General features: G+C 45.4%; 1 protein-coding gene across 1 annotated transcript in view; it reads left to right on the forward strand.

The window, feature by feature from the left end:
• Positions 1–17022, forward strand: part of LOC8034007 (sarcosine dehydrogenase, mitochondrial) — a 112915-nt gene that overhangs the window by 28969 nt on the left and 66924 nt on the right. Inside the window, exons 13-14 of the mRNA XM_040223012.2 lie at positions 6128–6266; positions 14665–14775. Of these exons, the coding sequence (XP_040078946.1) occupies positions 6128–6266; positions 14665–14775 (250 nt within the window). The remainder of the gene's footprint in view (positions 1–6127; positions 6267–14664; positions 14776–17022) is intronic.

The following is a 17022-nucleotide window of genomic DNA, read 5'->3' on the forward strand; positions in this document are numbered from 1 at the left end:
GCTAACACATGAGTGACGAGTTCCGGGACATTTATTTACACCAATCACCAGTGGAAGTAATCTTTGATGCATGCCTGTGAGCTGTTCCTCAGTTGTGAATCAACAACATTGCTTGGAGCTTGGAGGCTAGCCCTAACGCGGCATCAGCATTCTTTTGGCACGAGAAGTAGCGCGCGGTTGTATCCAGCGCCGACGCTACGTCAGTTGCACTAGGGGGGGGGGGGCATTTCTTTGCTGGCATCAGAATCTTCGACACTAAGGGTTGAAGGGTCTTCAGGTGTGGCCTGTTGAAGGCACGTAGCCTGAATGATCTTGACGTCAGTTATCCATGACGCTTGGAATCCAGGTAACATCAGTCGCACGCCCACTGAAAACACGCCGAAGCGCAGCAATGCACAAGTGCAAGGCAAGAAACATAACTCCGCAGCCACCGAAAACACGCCGAACCGCAGCAACGCGCGAGTAAAAAAAGTAACTATCGCGCTCCCGCCGAAAACACGCTGAAGAGCAGCGGCGCAGCACCGTCGCTGTGCAAGAAAGAAAACGACAGCAGCCCCTGCCAGCACTGCACCGCTCATCGCAGCATTCAAGGTCACTGCGTCATCAGTTGTCATGGTTACTTGGAACTGAAGCCGGGAGTAGCAGCTGGCAAAAGGCATAGCGCGGCCACACGGCCGGGTCGGAGGCGCTGCCGCTGAGTTAGCCTGCTCCTGAGAGCATGGTTGGTGCAAGGGGAGTTCGAATTAACCGGCACGAATGTTTAAGCGTTCAAATTACCGGGCGTTTTCGCATATTGAGATATATATAGTGTGGATCGGACCACAGCGTCAGTTTGAATAAACCGAAAGGATTCGACTGTATAATGATGAGCGGTTGGAATGTATTTTACGACTACCGTAAAATCCCGTAAAAATGTCCACCAAAAATAAAGAGATAAATTGGGAAAAACATGGGGTGGGCTATCTGTAAAAATGCGACAGCAAAAATTTATAAAAAAATGGCGATAAGACACTGGGCTCTATCCGCTACAAACCATATAAAACGGGAACTGGTATTGCGGATTGTGGACATGACAAATTTGTGTTTGACGATGTGATGAACACGCAATAATTTGCTACAACATCCTCTGTCATAGCAAAAGGGTTTACTGGTGCAGCAGATTCGCTTCACAGTATTTGCACGATTCTAATGCGCCCCCGATTCTAACGCGCAGACAAATTTAGCTTTCAGATACCCAAAAATAAATTGTGGCCGATTCTACCGCACAGGTAAAATACTAATGAAGATTGAAGACATACCTTATCGAATGGATTTTATGAAACGAACGCCAACACAAACATAAATGCCGTGCACTAGTCACCGTTGTCAGAGTCCGACGATAGTTCTTCGCTGTCCAGAGCGCTGACCCCTGCTTTCGTCTAAAACGTTTTCAGTGCCGCGCTTCTTGCATTTGTAGGAGTGCGCAACCGTCGCCTTTGTTAGGGTCGTCTTCCAAACAACACTGTGAGCTCGACGGGTCGCTGGGATTGCAAGGCCACGCAGTGCTGCTCCGTTGTTATCTTTCCTGCCAGCGTGATGGCCTCTCGTTTAAATAAAGCCTCCCAGCTGATTTCTTTTTTTCCATCTTCAAACGATGGACAGAAGTCTGTAGACGCGAGAGCTGTAGCAAGAGAATGCACGCAATACGAATACCAAAATGGCAAATTTAAACAAACGCGATGGGGCTAGCCACACTAAACAGTGGCGATGGGGCTAGCCATATCTTACAGAGTATTGCATTCTTCTCAAGTTTCGGTTTTTGGTTTCGATTGTTATGTGCATATAGTTTTGGGCACCGATTTTGCCTAAAAAAGTGTGCGTTAGAATCGTGGAAACACAGTACACGGTGCGAAGGTCACGCAAAAACCCGCCGCGAACTCGCGTGTTATGGGAACTGGGAACCGATGCCGCAAATTGCGGGTCCAGCAGATTTGCATTTCACAGTGCAACAAACATTCTGCACGACTTTTATGTCACGAGAACCGATATCGCGCGCTCAGATCACGGACAAAAAACGTGGGAACCCACTATGAACGCATATGCCATGGGAACAAAAACCGCGGATCACAGACGAAGCAGACCCGCATTTTGCAATGCAATAAACACGCGGGATCAGCTTTCACGGTGCATGAACCATTTTCGCATGCACATATAATGCACAAACGCGTGAACCTGCAAGAAACTCCCTTGTAAGACATACCGGTACCTGAGATTGCGCAGTAGATGTGATTCCCGCGTGATGTTCGACGGGAATAGGGGGTGGGTGATATTTTGTAATTTTATGTTTTAGATATTTATCCAGAAAAATGGGATGGGCAATCTCACGGGGGAGGGCACCCTTAAGGGGTATTCACACGAGGGAGAAATCCTGGGGATTTCTCCCCGGCACGCGCGCATCACGAGATGGTAACACGAGGCTTTTGCACATCCAAAGCCTTACGTTTTTGTCGTGGGATGTGCGTGCCGGGGGGAATACCCCTTTACCGGATTTTACGGCATAGATATAAGTTTTTTCGGGCGTAGCTGCAAACTGTGCATACATGGTTTAGTTTCAGCGTGCGTCATCTTCTTCTACTTCCGTTCTACCCGTTTTGATGGGACATAAATACTGGTGATGTGTGCTTCGCAGTGCGGACCTTAGCTTAAAAAAAATTCTTATCTGCACTGGCGAGTTGAAACTCAGCCGAAAGGCTGGCAGAAGCCAAGGGTAAGGTGTACCTGAGGTCCTTCCGAAGAAGCCTCAGAAGGGCAATGTGTTGCTGGGAGGCTTTCTGCTTCAGGGTCCTGGAGAATCTAAAGCTGCTAGCGAAATGTCTGCTGTTGGTCAGAAGTTTTTCTGAGGCGTCCTTCCCAAACATTTGATGAAATCAAGATTTGTGATCATGAGGGTGCACCAACGCCCTTTTTCACTTTTTCGCTTTGTTACTTTAACTCAACATACCTGCTTCACAAAGTCTAGGAAGCCCCAAGTGTTCCTTTTGCACACCCCACTTCTATATGAAATGTGCATTCAATGGTTCACGGTCCCCCTTTTTGGCGGCGGATCCCGATACCTTAGCGCAGTGGTTCTCAAATGGGTGTCTGCGAAGGAATTTTAGGGGTCTGCGAAGCACTGCCTCATCAGTCAAGCCCGGCAATAAAAGTTGTCTTTTTTCAGGTCGAAAAAAAATGTTTCAGTTTTCGGGCAAACTTTCTCGTGTGTATGTCAATAAGAGAGGTCTACTTCACACTTGCCCTTACTGATATTTATTTATTAAATCAATATTATATTTAACCAATGACTTTCCCCTCTCCTCACCACAAACGGGGTCCTCCATCATCTCCACCGATTCAGGGGTCCGCAAAACATTGATGGCTGAGAACCACTGCCTTAGCACATCCCTTCCTTGAGTCCGCCATTCCTTTGCAGCCAGAGGAATCACTGTTCAACATGTGTTCACGCAGGGTGTGAACCGTGCGACAAAGAGAAAGATTATCGTGATCTCCGGCACCATTAATCCTATTCGTCTCGGCCTCGGTGATTTCTTTGTTTGCACTCTGTACAAAATTTTAATCCCACTCTTTTACACATTTTAAGGCTTTGCAGAGCGTGTAGATTAAGTTAGTTGAAAAAAGACGAAGTGAAAAGCTGGGCCTTTTAGCTGATATGTGTAGGTAGCTATTTATTAAATCTAATCTAAAACTAATCAAATACTTATTTTACTTGAATCTTTTTTAATCTGAGAATAATTTTGGACATAAAATGGAATTCTTTTTTGCAAAATGTGAAATCCACACTAAGAAACAGTTCTTATTCTTGTAAAGTTGTAAAAATGAGTTTTCTTTTTTTTTAAATATTGAAGTTTTTCATGTAGATACTCTGGCAATACCAAATTAAAAGTTGGTCCCTAATGATGCAGCTAAATTTTGGAGATCATTCCTTGTCATGTTTATTACAAACTTATTTGAATTCTTCATGTCTTTTTGCACATGGAATTGAATTTCTTTAATACTGTACAGTGATGCCTTGCTTATATTGTCACGAATGAAGGTGACGAAAAGCCGAACAGTGAACTGAAAATAAAGGTTTAATGGGCGAACTTGTGCCAACCAAAAATAAATAACGAAAGAGCGTCGAGGTAGCAGAAAAGCGGGCGGCGGTTCGGCGGCACTACAGAGCGCTAGCGAAACTGGGACTGACTCGACAAGGTCGCGGGCAGCTGCTTATCTACCGTGCGTCACTATCTCGAAAGTTCGGCAAAGAAGGTTCGAGCGTCGCGCGCTCGGGGCGAGGATGAACTGGCACTTTCGAGAATAACAAAGCAGAGGGAAAGTTACGTCTGCTGCGAGGATGACCGGGAATCTTCTAGAAGACCGTGACCAAGCGTTGCCTTCTCGGCTCTGCGGGCGGCAATATGAACACCTCCGTTCCTCCAAAAATAGTCCATAATCTGAGTTGTTTATAATAATAAGACAAAACGCTTGTATTTACCCAGTTTTCCCTTGAAAATGGTTTCTACATATTAAGGGGGACATAGATCTTTGGAGGTGAAAAATTCCTAAAACTTCATTCTTTTGAAAATGGCAATGTTGACCTCAACAGCCATTGCTTTCCTGAATCTACAGGGTTTTTAATTTCGTGGATGAATATTTGAGCTGTAAATAAACTTATAATGTTTATGCAGGCTGAATGTACATTGAAGTTGACTCTAGAACACTGTTTTCACCCGACACAATTTTTCGATTCGTTGAAAATTTGCAGGAGGGATATCTTAGCATCTAGAGCAGGTGGAAATATAGCTTTTCCTGAAGCATGTAGCTAAATGTGTGAAGCATACAATGTTGAGAGCAGAATTTTTAATAACGGTCTAAAAATACTTTAATTGATCTTTTGTTCCATTGCTTGTTAGACACACATTGAGCACTGAACTTCAGTGTGTGATAAAATCACTAATAATGCGTTAATCTGAAAAGTTCCTCCAAGATTGTCTTCTCTACACTTCTTAGTATCTAGCCGTGTGTTAAAGAGGATATTTTTTTAGTAGTTTCTTCCCTATTGTTCCTCCAAACAAAGGCAGGTGAGTTTTAATTATCCTAAGGACAATTCTACTCACTGAAAAAATGATCAAATATTTGAAATCAGCACGAAAATTGAATAAGCTTGTTCAGTTTCATTGGGTTTTGTCTTAAAAGAAGCAAAAAAGCTCCAAGACTAGTGTTCCCCCTTAATGACATTCATATTAAGGAGACACAACTAATATTCATAACAAATAAAGTGGAATAGATTTAACAGACTTGCGACAAATATAGATCAGTCTCCAGTTGCAGGAAGGCAGTGTGAGTTTTAGATAATTTTGCTGTGTTTGATTTTTGCCTAGTAATCAAAACCATTATAATAAACTAAAATATTACTGCACATATGAATCAGCTCTAAAGAATTGGTGGACCTTTTTTTAATATTTGAACATTAAAATAGAATAGGCACCTTTCAGAGGTTCCATGCTGATAGTTTGAAGGTCCAAACCCACGTAACGAGAGCAAAAGAACTGATACTGCAAAACATGCAGGTCCTTAACTACATAATGATTATGAAGCTGAATTCCCGGGTTTTTGTAAGGTTCTTTGTTTGATGACCTTATTGGTCCAGCTATTCACAGCTTGCAATAAAGGGCAGGCCACTGAAGAGGATATATTGCAGCTTTTATGTAAACAAAGTCCATTTTTAATCATAATGTTTAAAACCCAAGAATGTGGTGATTTTGTACCATTTTGTAACTTGGTTCCAAATAACCACCACACATGCACATTGCTCAACCTTGAAGGAATGCTTCACCCTATGTATCCGTGCACTGCGGGAATGTGACAGAGTACATCTTCAGTGGCAAAGCACGGGAGCTAAGTAGAAAATTCTGTCAAACTTACTTATATTTACAAAAGTTGGCAAAATTTGGAAGTTAGGAGTGCTAATGTTCAATTTAGAGGTCTAATAGAATACATTAATGAAGTGGCACATTCCTGGACTTCTAGGGGGTTGTCTGGCTGTGTGGGACCACTCCAGGAATCCTGTGTGCCCGACGGGCAAAGACTCAGTTGCCGCCTTATTTTGCAGATCAAGTCAGAATGCCTGGGTTGCCGAAAGGGTGTCGCAGCCTTCAACATGTCCTACTTTGGCAAGTTTTACATGACGGGTCCGGACGCTCAGGCCGCTGCTGACTTCATCTTCACCAATAACATGCGCAAGCCTGAAGGTAGTGTGCAAGTAAATCTCTTACCCTTCACCTGCTGTGTGACTGTTTGCTTGTATCAGCAGCTTGTGTCATACCTGCTTCCTCTTGTTTAATTTTAGCTCGCATTTATCCCCTTCCGTTTGATCATTTCAACTAAACTAATGCTCGTATCGAGAGCCACAAATTAATGTTTTTTTCAATTGGTTTAATTACCTTTATAGACAGCATTAAAAGTATCAGTTTATTCTTGTTTTAGTGGAAACATAGCCTTACGTAGATAAGATGTTAGAGGAAGTAGCACTCGTACAGCAGTTTATTTCACGTGGAGTTTCGCAGCTATGGAGAACTACCCCGTTTCATCAAACACAGGTCAACATTTTTTTCTTCGGAATTGTTATTTATAATTAGGGGTCGATCTATAATTGCAACCAAAGAATGTTGACCTGTCAGAATGAGCCAAATTTCCGAACGAGCCAAATTTCCGAACCTGTAGAGCTAACCCAAATGTTTCCGAATTCGCAGTTAGTTTGAAGCAGGGGTGTGGTCCTGGCAATTACACATTTGAGTTTATGGGGAAAAAAATGTGAGGTGATTCAAAGTTCAAGTTTGGGGACTGGTTACTTCCGAGAATTGTTTCACGTGCTCGAGACGCCTGGCAACTTCAGGAGCATGAATATGCCTCACAATTATGCCGACCCAACTTAAATCGCACCCGTGCACACTTTATCACTTTGATCTACCATGTGCGTAGTCAAACAAAAGGGAACGGGCACAGTGTGCAGCTAGGCCACCAGGCAGCCAAGCCAATTAAGCGGCCAAGCCACACTGAGCCAAGCCAGCACAACTGCGGGCACACGCACGACACAGTCATTCTTACTGAGTGAGGTCGGTGTGTACAGCCAACAAAGCTTGGTTTGAGGCGTTATCCAGCCCTATCAGATGTTTTGCCGTCGAATATGTTGATGTCAACAAAGCTCAAACATGTCGTGGCCTCTAGTCTGCTTCAAAACCGTGAAATTGTGCTAGTGGTTAGGCCTTTGAACGGTTACATCACTTTCTGTGCCTAGTGGCCCAAGGCCACTGATGCAGAAACTGCTTGTGGTACCACAGAGGACAATTTTGCATTTTCTTTGGTGAAAAAACTGCCGAAGGCACCCGCCCCCTAAAAAACATTTGCGATCTGCGAAGCGTAGTTAACAGTTTGTGTCTTCATTAGCAGAATGTTGCGCGTCTCCTAGAATAGAAAGCAGACGGTTTGAGTGTGTTTGTTTTTTCATTCAAAGTGCACTCAATTTGAAGCGTTTTGCCGTCCCCGTAAGCTTCAAATTATTGAGATTCGGCCATAATATGATTGAATGTGCATTGCTCGTGCAAATGACTAAGGAAGTAACCAAAACTGCAACTGTGCTCTCCCACAGTGTGTAGGGAGTATTTTGTAACTTTTCCAAGTTGCAGGTTTATAGTCTGGATACCAGTTTTCCAAAGGAAACTTTTTATGTTCTTCTCTTCATAGGCAGAGGTGTAGTAGTTTCATGGCCAGCAGTATGGCTTGTGGGGCTGGAGCCCCCTCCCACCCCCACCCCCACCCAAAATGCAGCCAGCCCTGTAATATATCCATGCATTACCCCGCAGGGGGCACCTGTGAAAGCAGGTGTTTGGAGAGTGGCGTCTCCACGGACCCCGAGCCGTGCGGGTTCGCCCGCCCACGTATGGCTGTGCGTGGCTTTCCCGTGTCCGGGGAAAAGGGCATCCTGGTGGTTGAGCCGAGCCCGGGGTAGGTTTGGACCCTTCGGGGCCCCCCGGGTGAGGCAATACACCACTTCGGCCCCTGCTTCTCGTAGACGGGAGTCCTGGTAAGGCCCGGCCAGGATGATTCAGTCTAGTCGCCACTTCTACTATCCCCTCTCTGCTTTCACCCTTGTCTTCTCCTCCTTTTCACTCTTCTCATTTCTCTTCTTTCCTTTTCAACTCCTTTGGCGGCAAGGGCTAACCTTGGGTGGCGACAGACACCTTGTCCAGAACCACTCTTGGTTATAGAGACTGGGCAGCACTAATAGCGTAACGTCTTCAGCCAAGCCATTCTTGTTATGGAGCGTTACCTATTCCCTTGTTGGGCTCGGTGGTGGGCGGTGCACCACAGTTTCCGAAAACCCTCCCCCTTCATATGGGTTCTCAAGCTAAAAAACCTTTTGATCGGGCCCCGAAAAGGGTCCGCACCGAAGCACTGCAGATAGAAAAACCAACATACACATTTTCAAAGTTCCCCAAGTTTCTTGTCATGCACTCTGAGGATGAAAAACCGCTTGGCAAGTTGTCCCCTTTCCTCATTTCAAAAGTTCTTGAAGGAGTGATTGGGAAGAATTACAATGCAAAAAAGATGGCATCTGGTGATCTCCTAGTGGAGATACACAGTAAGCAACAAAGTGATTCACTATTAGCACTAAACTGTGTGACTGATTACAAAGTCACTGTCACACCTCATAGAACACTTAACACAATTCAAGGAGTGATCTCAGAAGACGACCTGCTCGAATGTACAGAAACCGAAGTAGTTGAGGGCCTTTCCACACAGGGGGTAATCGCTGCTCGGCGTATTACCCTTCGCCGCGATGGTGTTGAACGCAAGACGAAACACATCATCCTTACATTTGAGTCAACTACACTTCCTGAAGTTGTGAAGGCAGGATATCTCCAGTGCCGCGTCCGCCCCTATGTGCCAAACCCTCAGCGGTGTTTTAAATGCCAACGGTTTGGCCATGGGTCACGGAACTGTCGAGGAAGTGACACTTGTGCCAAGTGTTCTAGCAAGGAGCACGTTGCTGATGTGTGCGAGAATGAGCCCCACTGTGCTAACTGTAGCGGTAAGCACCCAGCATACTCCCGATCCTGCCCATTATGGAAACAGGAAAAAGAAATCCTCACCTTGAAGGTTACCGAAAATATTTCATACGCTGATGCAAAGAAGCGTTTCGCCTTTGTATCCAAAGGCTCTTATGCCGAGGCCGTACGCAGGGGACCGGTACGGCCAATGGTTTCGACGGGAACTCAGACGTCTACGGACAGTCTGCGCCTCCCGTCGAGGTCTCCGTCCTCGGGAGCGGTGCCAGTGACACCGCTTTCGAACCGTAAGGTGGATGCTGCCTCTTCTGCATCCACCTCAGGGCAGGGGCTGACCCCCCCTGCTCCACCTGGCCCTTTGGCCCCTAAGGGCCGAGGCCTACCCCCTCGCTCCTCTGCTCCCCAGAGGAAGCCCGGTGAGACGTCGAAGCAGTTGGCCCCTAAGGGTCAACCGACGACACCACCGGAAGAGCCCATGGAAGAGTGTGGGCTCAGATCCGACGACGAGGCTATCCTCTCGGGATCGGAGTCCTCCCTCGCTGCTCCCACTACCTCTAGTGGGAAGCAGAATGACTGCGCGAAAATGAAAAATGCTCCGCGCATAAAAATCGATTTTAAACCTTAGTAAACCGTTTTTTACCCATTCTTGCAGTTTATAAGTTAAAGTTTATTTTAATTTTAGCACTGCTATGAGTAAACAATTAGGTATCATGCAGTGGAACTGTCGCGGCCTTCTTCGTAATATTGATGACGTTAATTTTTTTCTCGATGAGCTTCGTCCTGTGGCACTCTGTTTGCAGGAAACCCATCTGACCGACAAACACACACAGGTCTTACGCCGGCACCAGGTTTTTAGGAAGGATCGCCTTTCTCCTAGCCCTTCTGGTGGTGTCGCAGTTGTAGTGCAGAGCGGGGTTGTGTGTGCTCAGGTTCCTCTACAAACACCACTCGAGGCAGTAGCAGTTCGCGTTCTCCTTGACCGACTCGTCACCCTGGTCTCTCTCTACCTGCCACCCAACGTTCCACTGCAGCTCCACGAGCTACAAGGACTCATAGATCAGCTGCCTAAGCCTTTTTTAATTCTAGGTGATTTTAACGCCCACCACCCACTGTGGGGTAGTGTTCGTCAGGATTCTCGTGGTGGAGTTTTAGAACGACTTTTATTATCCTCCGGGCTCTGTCTTCTGAATAAAAAGGAGCCAACGTTTTTTAGTGCTGCTCATAACACCTTTACTTCAATAGACCTTTCCATATCATCACCAGCTTTACTTCCATGCTTTTCATGGAAGGTTTTAGATAATCCATTTGGCAGCGATCATTTCCCCATAATTTTAGAAAGTTCAATACCCCTTCCTTCGCTTTCGACCCGCCTTCCAAAGTGGAAATTAGAGAAGGCTGACTGGGCTCTTTTTGGTTTAAATGCCGTACTGGATCCATCGCTTTTTCGCAGTATGTCCCCCGAGGAGGCGACGGTGTTTGTCACTGAATGTCTAATTAATGCTGCTGCATCTTCTATTCCGCAAACATCCGGCGTCCTACCCCGGAGATGCAAACCCTGGTGGAATGAGGACTGCAGAGTCACTCGCAGGAAACAGAACAAGGCATGGGGTATATTTCGCCGTTATCCCACTGCTTTGAACCTGATTGAATTTAAAAAATGTAGGGCCAAGGCACGTTGGACACGGAAACAGGCAAAGAGGACATCATGGGAAAAATATATATCTTCTCTAAATAGCTTTGTCCCAGCTAAAGAAGTTTGGGATCGCCTGCGGAAAGTTCGAGGAGATTACCAATCTTTCCGAACTCCTCTGTTTTCTTCCCCCTCTGTATCGCTGAAAGATCAAGCAAATGTTCTTGGGGAGCATTTCCATCTTATTAGTAGCTCCTCTAATTTTAGCGAAAAATTCAAGAAGTTCCAGTCGACTGTTGAAAAGCAGCCCATCTCGATGTCGGAGGGTGGTTCATTTTTTTACAATAGACCATTCACAATGTGTGAACTCAAAGTCGCTCTTGGTGCAAAGAAGCAGTCTGCACCAGGGCCAGACAGACTCCACTATGAAATGTTGAGGAAACTGTCCCCTGAATCTATGAACGGTTTGTTAACCTTCTTTAATCAACTATGGCAAGCTGCTGCCTTTCCTCGTTGCTGGAAACATGCCCACATAATCCCTTTTTTGAAACCTGGGAAAGACCCTTCCATTCCTACGAGCTATCGTCCCATCGCACTCACAAGTTGCTTAGGGAAGACCTATGAGCGGCTTGTGAATCGTCGTCTTGTCCATTTCTTAGAGACTGAGAATTTTTTTGACGTAAACCAGTGCGGCTTTCGGGAGGGACGAGCGACCACCGATCATTTGGTTCGCCTAGAGACCGCTATACGTGAGGCATTTGTACACCGGCAGCATTGTGTCTCGGTGTTTTTCGATTTACACAAAGCATATGATACCACATGGAGGTATGGAATACTTCGCGACTTGTACAACTGTGGTGTACGGGGCCGCATGCTTCAGTGCATACAGAGCTTTCTCAGCGAAAGAACCTTTCAAGTCCGATTGGGCTCCACACTTTCAGATGTTTTTTCTCAAGAAAATGGTGTTCCTCAAGGAGGAGTGTTGAGCGTTACCCTCTTTGCTGTAAAGATTAACAGTCTAGCTAAGGTTATGCCATCATCAGTAACTTACTCTCTATATGTGGATGATGTGCAAATCTCTGTGTCTTCCTGTAACCTCTCCAGTTGTGAACGACAATTGCAGCTTACAATCAATAGAATGTGTAAGTGGGCAGAAGAAAACGGCTTCAAATTTTCTCCTGAAAAAACAGTCTGTGTTCCTTTTTCATTACGCCGGGGATTGTCTCTTGATCCTTCCTTGCATCTTAATAGCATTGAGATATCAGTCCAACAAGAACACAAATTTTTGGGTGTTATTTTTGACAAGAAACTTACCTTTGTACCCCATCTGAAGAATTTGAAACGGAAATGCTTGATGTCATCAAGCATCCTAAAAGTGCTATCGCATATGTCGTGGGGTGCTGATAGGCGCTGTCTTCTACGACTGTATAACTCCTTAGTTCGATCCCGCCTCGACTATGGTGCAGTAGTATATGGGTCAGCGCGGCCATCCGCTCTTAAGATGCTTGACCCAGTACACCACCTTGGACTACGACTTTCTACAGGTGCATTTCGCACATCTCCCGTGAAGAGTTTGTATGCTGATACGCATCAAATGTCCCTTGAGAAACGGAGGCAGTACCTCAGCGTCTCTTATGCTTACAAAGTATTTTCAAATCCAAAGCATCCCTCCTACAGTGCCCTTCATGCTTGCAGAAGTTCACAACTTTTCGAAAACAAGCCGAGCATTGTTAGACCATTAGGCCTCCGTTTGCAAAGTACTTGTCAATCCCTTAATATCCCCCTCCATGAGATTCCCTTGCTTAAAAACACTCATAGGGTTGCTCCATGGGATGTTCTGCCGATTTTCTGTGACTGGTCACTTGCAAAATACAGTAAGAGGGTCATTTCACCACAAATCCTCCGGCAGGAGTTCCTCTCCTTGCAACAAAAATATGCAGACTACCTGGAGTTTTATACAGATGGGTCCAAATCGTCGTCTTTTGTAGGGTGTGCTTTCTATTCCGCCTCCTACAGCAAAGCCACACAAGTTGACTCTAGGGCAAGCATTTTCACTGCAGAGCTTTATGCTATTTTACTAGCGGTCGAACATATACTCGACAATAGTATAATGAAAGCTGTAATTTTTGTCGACTCGCAGAGTGCCTTATTGGCTGTGTCCTCCCTGATGCCCACAAAGAACCGCCTTGCACAACATCTACATGGTAAGATCAATAGCGCCCTGCGACGCGGTCGGGACATTAAGTTCTGCTGGGTGCCAAGCCACGTTGGGATTTTGGGCAATGAAGAGGCGGATAAATTGGCCGTGTCTGCCCAAGGCTCGTCTATAACATTCAATTGCTTACCTTACCAAGACTTGAAACCACTTCTGAGGAAATCTATTTTTCTCAAATGGCAGCTTGAATGGGATACAGAGAGCAACAACAAACTTCACATTATCAAGCCCGTTCTGGGCGTTTGGGAGAGCTCTTACAACAGGGAACGTCGTGTGGAGGTTCTTCTATGCCGTCTAAGAACAGGTCACTCCCGTGTGACACATCAGTATTTGCTTCGTGGTGAGGATGTTGCACTATGTGAACATTGTGGAGAGCTTCTGACCGTGTTGCACATTTTGTGGCATTGTTCGTCCCATCAACCACTCCGTCAATCATGTTTTCTCGAACTTTTTAGGGATCATCTCCCATTTCATCCCTCTTTTTTGCTTGGTGATAAACCTTTAGTTCCATTCAGCCGTGTCTTAGACTTTTTAAAACAAACTGGATATTTATACCATTTGTAAATATGTAGCCTCAAAGTAAACTTTTGTTATAATATGTTCTAAATACATTAAGTTTGGCGCATTATGGCCCTCGTTGCTGCTGCGCCAATAAACTCCTAATCATCATCATCATCATCAATATCCATGCATTATGTCCCTCTCCCCGCTTCTCAAGTCAGAGATCCCAGCCATTCCAGTCTCCCAGCCCCGCCTCCCCCCCAAAAGAATTCTTGGCTATGCCACTGAGTAGTAGGTTCATCTGTCGAGCATAGATGCACCTCCACCGTGATCACTCTGTCGCAGATCGTAACGCACATTAGAGCTGTTGTCAAAGCCAGCGCAAAGAGTAGACGAAGAGCGCGACACCACCTCCGAAACCCCAAAACCAAAAGCACCAAGCCACCGAAGCTTTGTTCTTAATTTTACTCCAATAGATCAGAGTTAGTCTGGCTGGTCACATCTCCCGACCGCACAGACGAAGGGTGTGAAACCTGTGAGATTGAGGAAGCTCTTAAACACGACCCAAGTATGCCCATATTTTCCCATTGGCCAATAGCGAAACGGCATTATGGCAGGAAACTCTCGACTATTGCTGTCACACGTTCGTCATTCATTCTGAGCATTCTGTCCCCCTCTCCACTTCCCAAGTCGGTTCCCCCCCCCCCCCCCCCCCCTCCCCCCCTTAAAAGAATTCCTGGTCGGCACTGTTGGTACTGCCCTTCAAGTCTGTGGAAGTTCGAAGTAACCAAAACACGCACACAAGTGGTTTGTGCTTAGCAAATATTTTTGCATTGTGTCTTTGGGAAATTAATTGAAAATTCCCGATTTGATTGACACATCTGAGAGTTCGGGTTGAGCAAGTTCGCATTACGGGAGTCTACTGTACTTTTTGAAAACAAACTTGAGTATCTGCTCAAACAAGTGCTTCAATGAAGTTTGTGAAAGCCATAGAAGCAAAGGGAGTTTGATGTCGACCATACTTCCGGGGTGGTTTCATTCAACAACTTCATGAATAGCCTTTTTTTTTAGTAGTATGTGGGGCTGCACCTTGGTCTATAACTTTTTTATTAAGTTATCGCGATCATGTGGTTTTGATGGCATGACCCTGGTTACTCTCAACAACTTGTACTGCTTTCTCGATGAGAGTTGTTGCGTCCGACGCTTTTGTCATTTATTTGCCTCGGTCTGTGCAGGCTCCACCGTGTATACCTGCATGCTCAACTCGAGGGGAATGGTGGAGGCTGACCTGACTGTCAGCGCCATTCATCCCAGTGACGGCTTGGCCTGTGACCCCAGTTTTGACGGTAAGCCCCCTCGAGCAATGGACTCTCAATGCCTGTTGAAATTTCGGTTCAGAAGGAGATAATGATTTTCATTGGAATTACAATACTTTTGTGAAGCCTATATGGGGGTCTTCAGTGAGGAATTATTGACATGCAATAACATTTTCATATATATTCACAATTTTGGTGTGACATACCTTAGCTTTTTAATCGATTTGCAAAATTAGAAAGTTTACTTATGTTAGGTTGCAGATGATCATCAAAAAGGCAATGTCGCAGTTTTGAAAACTAAGCATTCTAGTAAAACACCAATCATCCACCGTTATCAGAATAACCGCCGACCTGCTAGTTTTGAAGCATTTGGAAATAATCTGAGAGCATGTGGTCGTCTTTGCCTTGGTTCTGATCAAACTATTTATTCCCATATTTACATATTTAAATAGATGTGGCCAGTGTGGTCAATCGCTTCTCCAAGCATGCAGGTGCAAGGCTGTGATGAAAATCAGCCTCTAATGTGCCCCTTCAACCTTTTTTTCTGTTTTTTTTTTGCGCTTGAAACCAGGGACTCAAACCGTAACTGTAACCGAAACCGAAAACCGTTTAGGAACGAAATTTTTTCTGTAACGTAACCGGAACGAAACCGCTATTTGATATTTATAAAAACCGTAACCGGAACCGGAACCGTAAATTATTCACCGGTAACCGGTTTTAACCAATATTAACCGAAATATAAACTATTAGTTTTTCTGAAGTATGACCTGGAGGAGGGATCTTAAATTGTTGTGGCCATTTGACAGAGTTACTGTCAGCGAGTGGTGCATCTGGTTACATATTTCCATTCAATCTGACTTTAGGAATAAGAATACTCAGATTGAATTAGTGGTCGAGCTTATAATTAAAAAAATTCTATATTTCTAAATCTGCCACACTCCTACATCGCTACATGTATTCAGTACGTGTCGCTTTCAGTGTATTAACTATTAAGTTCGAATTCTCAGATGTCCATCCAACTCGGTTCTATCAAAACCACCGATGTTCCTGACATGCAGTAGCCAGTATAAAGAAACGAGGTAAATTGGCCATCATGCAGAGCTGGCGGAAAAGAAAACATAGGCCCGTTTGCTCGAAGCGCTAACCGCGGCTAAAGTTAGCAGCAGTACCTAGGAGAGGGAGTTTGAAATCACGTGACTGGGGGCTGGGATGCCGGGAAGCATGGCGGCGCCTCGGTGCGTGAGCGCCGCTCGCTTTGTAACTAACATGTCGTTGTAGCTGCACTATCGGGCGCGTTAGTCAGCAACGAATGGTGCAGGAGGCTTTCGCTTTGCCTTACCTTGCTTAAATCGCAAAGCACGAGCAATGACTTCGCGGCATTTGTTGCATAGTCTTTCGATTCTGGCCTTTCTAAGCCTAAATGAACGCGATAATTGTCGGCATGGCAACGTCTTTGGAAAGCGGATTGCCTTGACTCAATCGACCGGATATTAATAGTACACAAAAGAAGACCAGCGTCCCGCCCCAACAGACCTTTTTCTAAATTACCAAGCATCGAGAAGAACGCTGGAAGTGTAATTCTATGGTCCGCGCTCGCTGTCCTTCCTCTTATAAAAGATTCGAAGTAAATAATCATTACAAGACTTGGACGAACGCGCGTGCAAGGCAAAATTTGTTTTAGACTTTTTCCTTTAGAACGATAGGCCCTTAGCTCACAAGTTTTGAGCAGCGCTGCAGGCGAGCAAAATAGAATATTTGGCTCGCGTTTCGAACATGCATCAATACGCTTCTCCACTAGAGTTTTTTCTACTCAGTTCCATTCTAAGTTCCAGCGTAGCAGAGGCTACAAGAGCGAGCTGCGAGCTTTCCTCGTCCCTGCCAAGCACGCGCGCTCGTGCAGTGCGAGCATCGTTCAGGATGACGCGCTTTTCCGAGTAGCTTCGGGTTCACTATCAAGTAAAGTGAAATATACGTGCTCGGGGAAGCTGTGAAAGAAAGCAAATATGAAAGGAATGTTTAATGGAACGCTGCGGCCGCAAGCAGCATAATTCTGTTCTTTTTTTTTTTTACTTTTTTTAGACGTTTTGTTACCGCACATCTACAGATGCTGACAGCGGCTTGTATTCGAACGTGACACGTGCAAAATCGAACGTTACAGCGCCACACGGATGATGCAGCCAGCAAAACTTGGTCGCGTCTTGCGTAAGTCTTCCGGACGCGCTCGCGCCCCCTGCCCAGAGCAACGGGTATATTACTACTGCATACGCCAGCACGCGC

The sequence above is a fragment of the Ixodes scapularis genome, unplaced genomic scaffold, assembly GCF_016920785.2.
Source record: "Ixodes scapularis isolate PalLabHiFi unplaced genomic scaffold, ASM1692078v2 PGA_scaffold3__209_contigs__length_174095766, whole genome shotgun sequence".
Taxonomy (NCBI): domain Eukaryota; kingdom Metazoa; phylum Arthropoda; class Arachnida; order Ixodida; family Ixodidae; genus Ixodes; species Ixodes scapularis.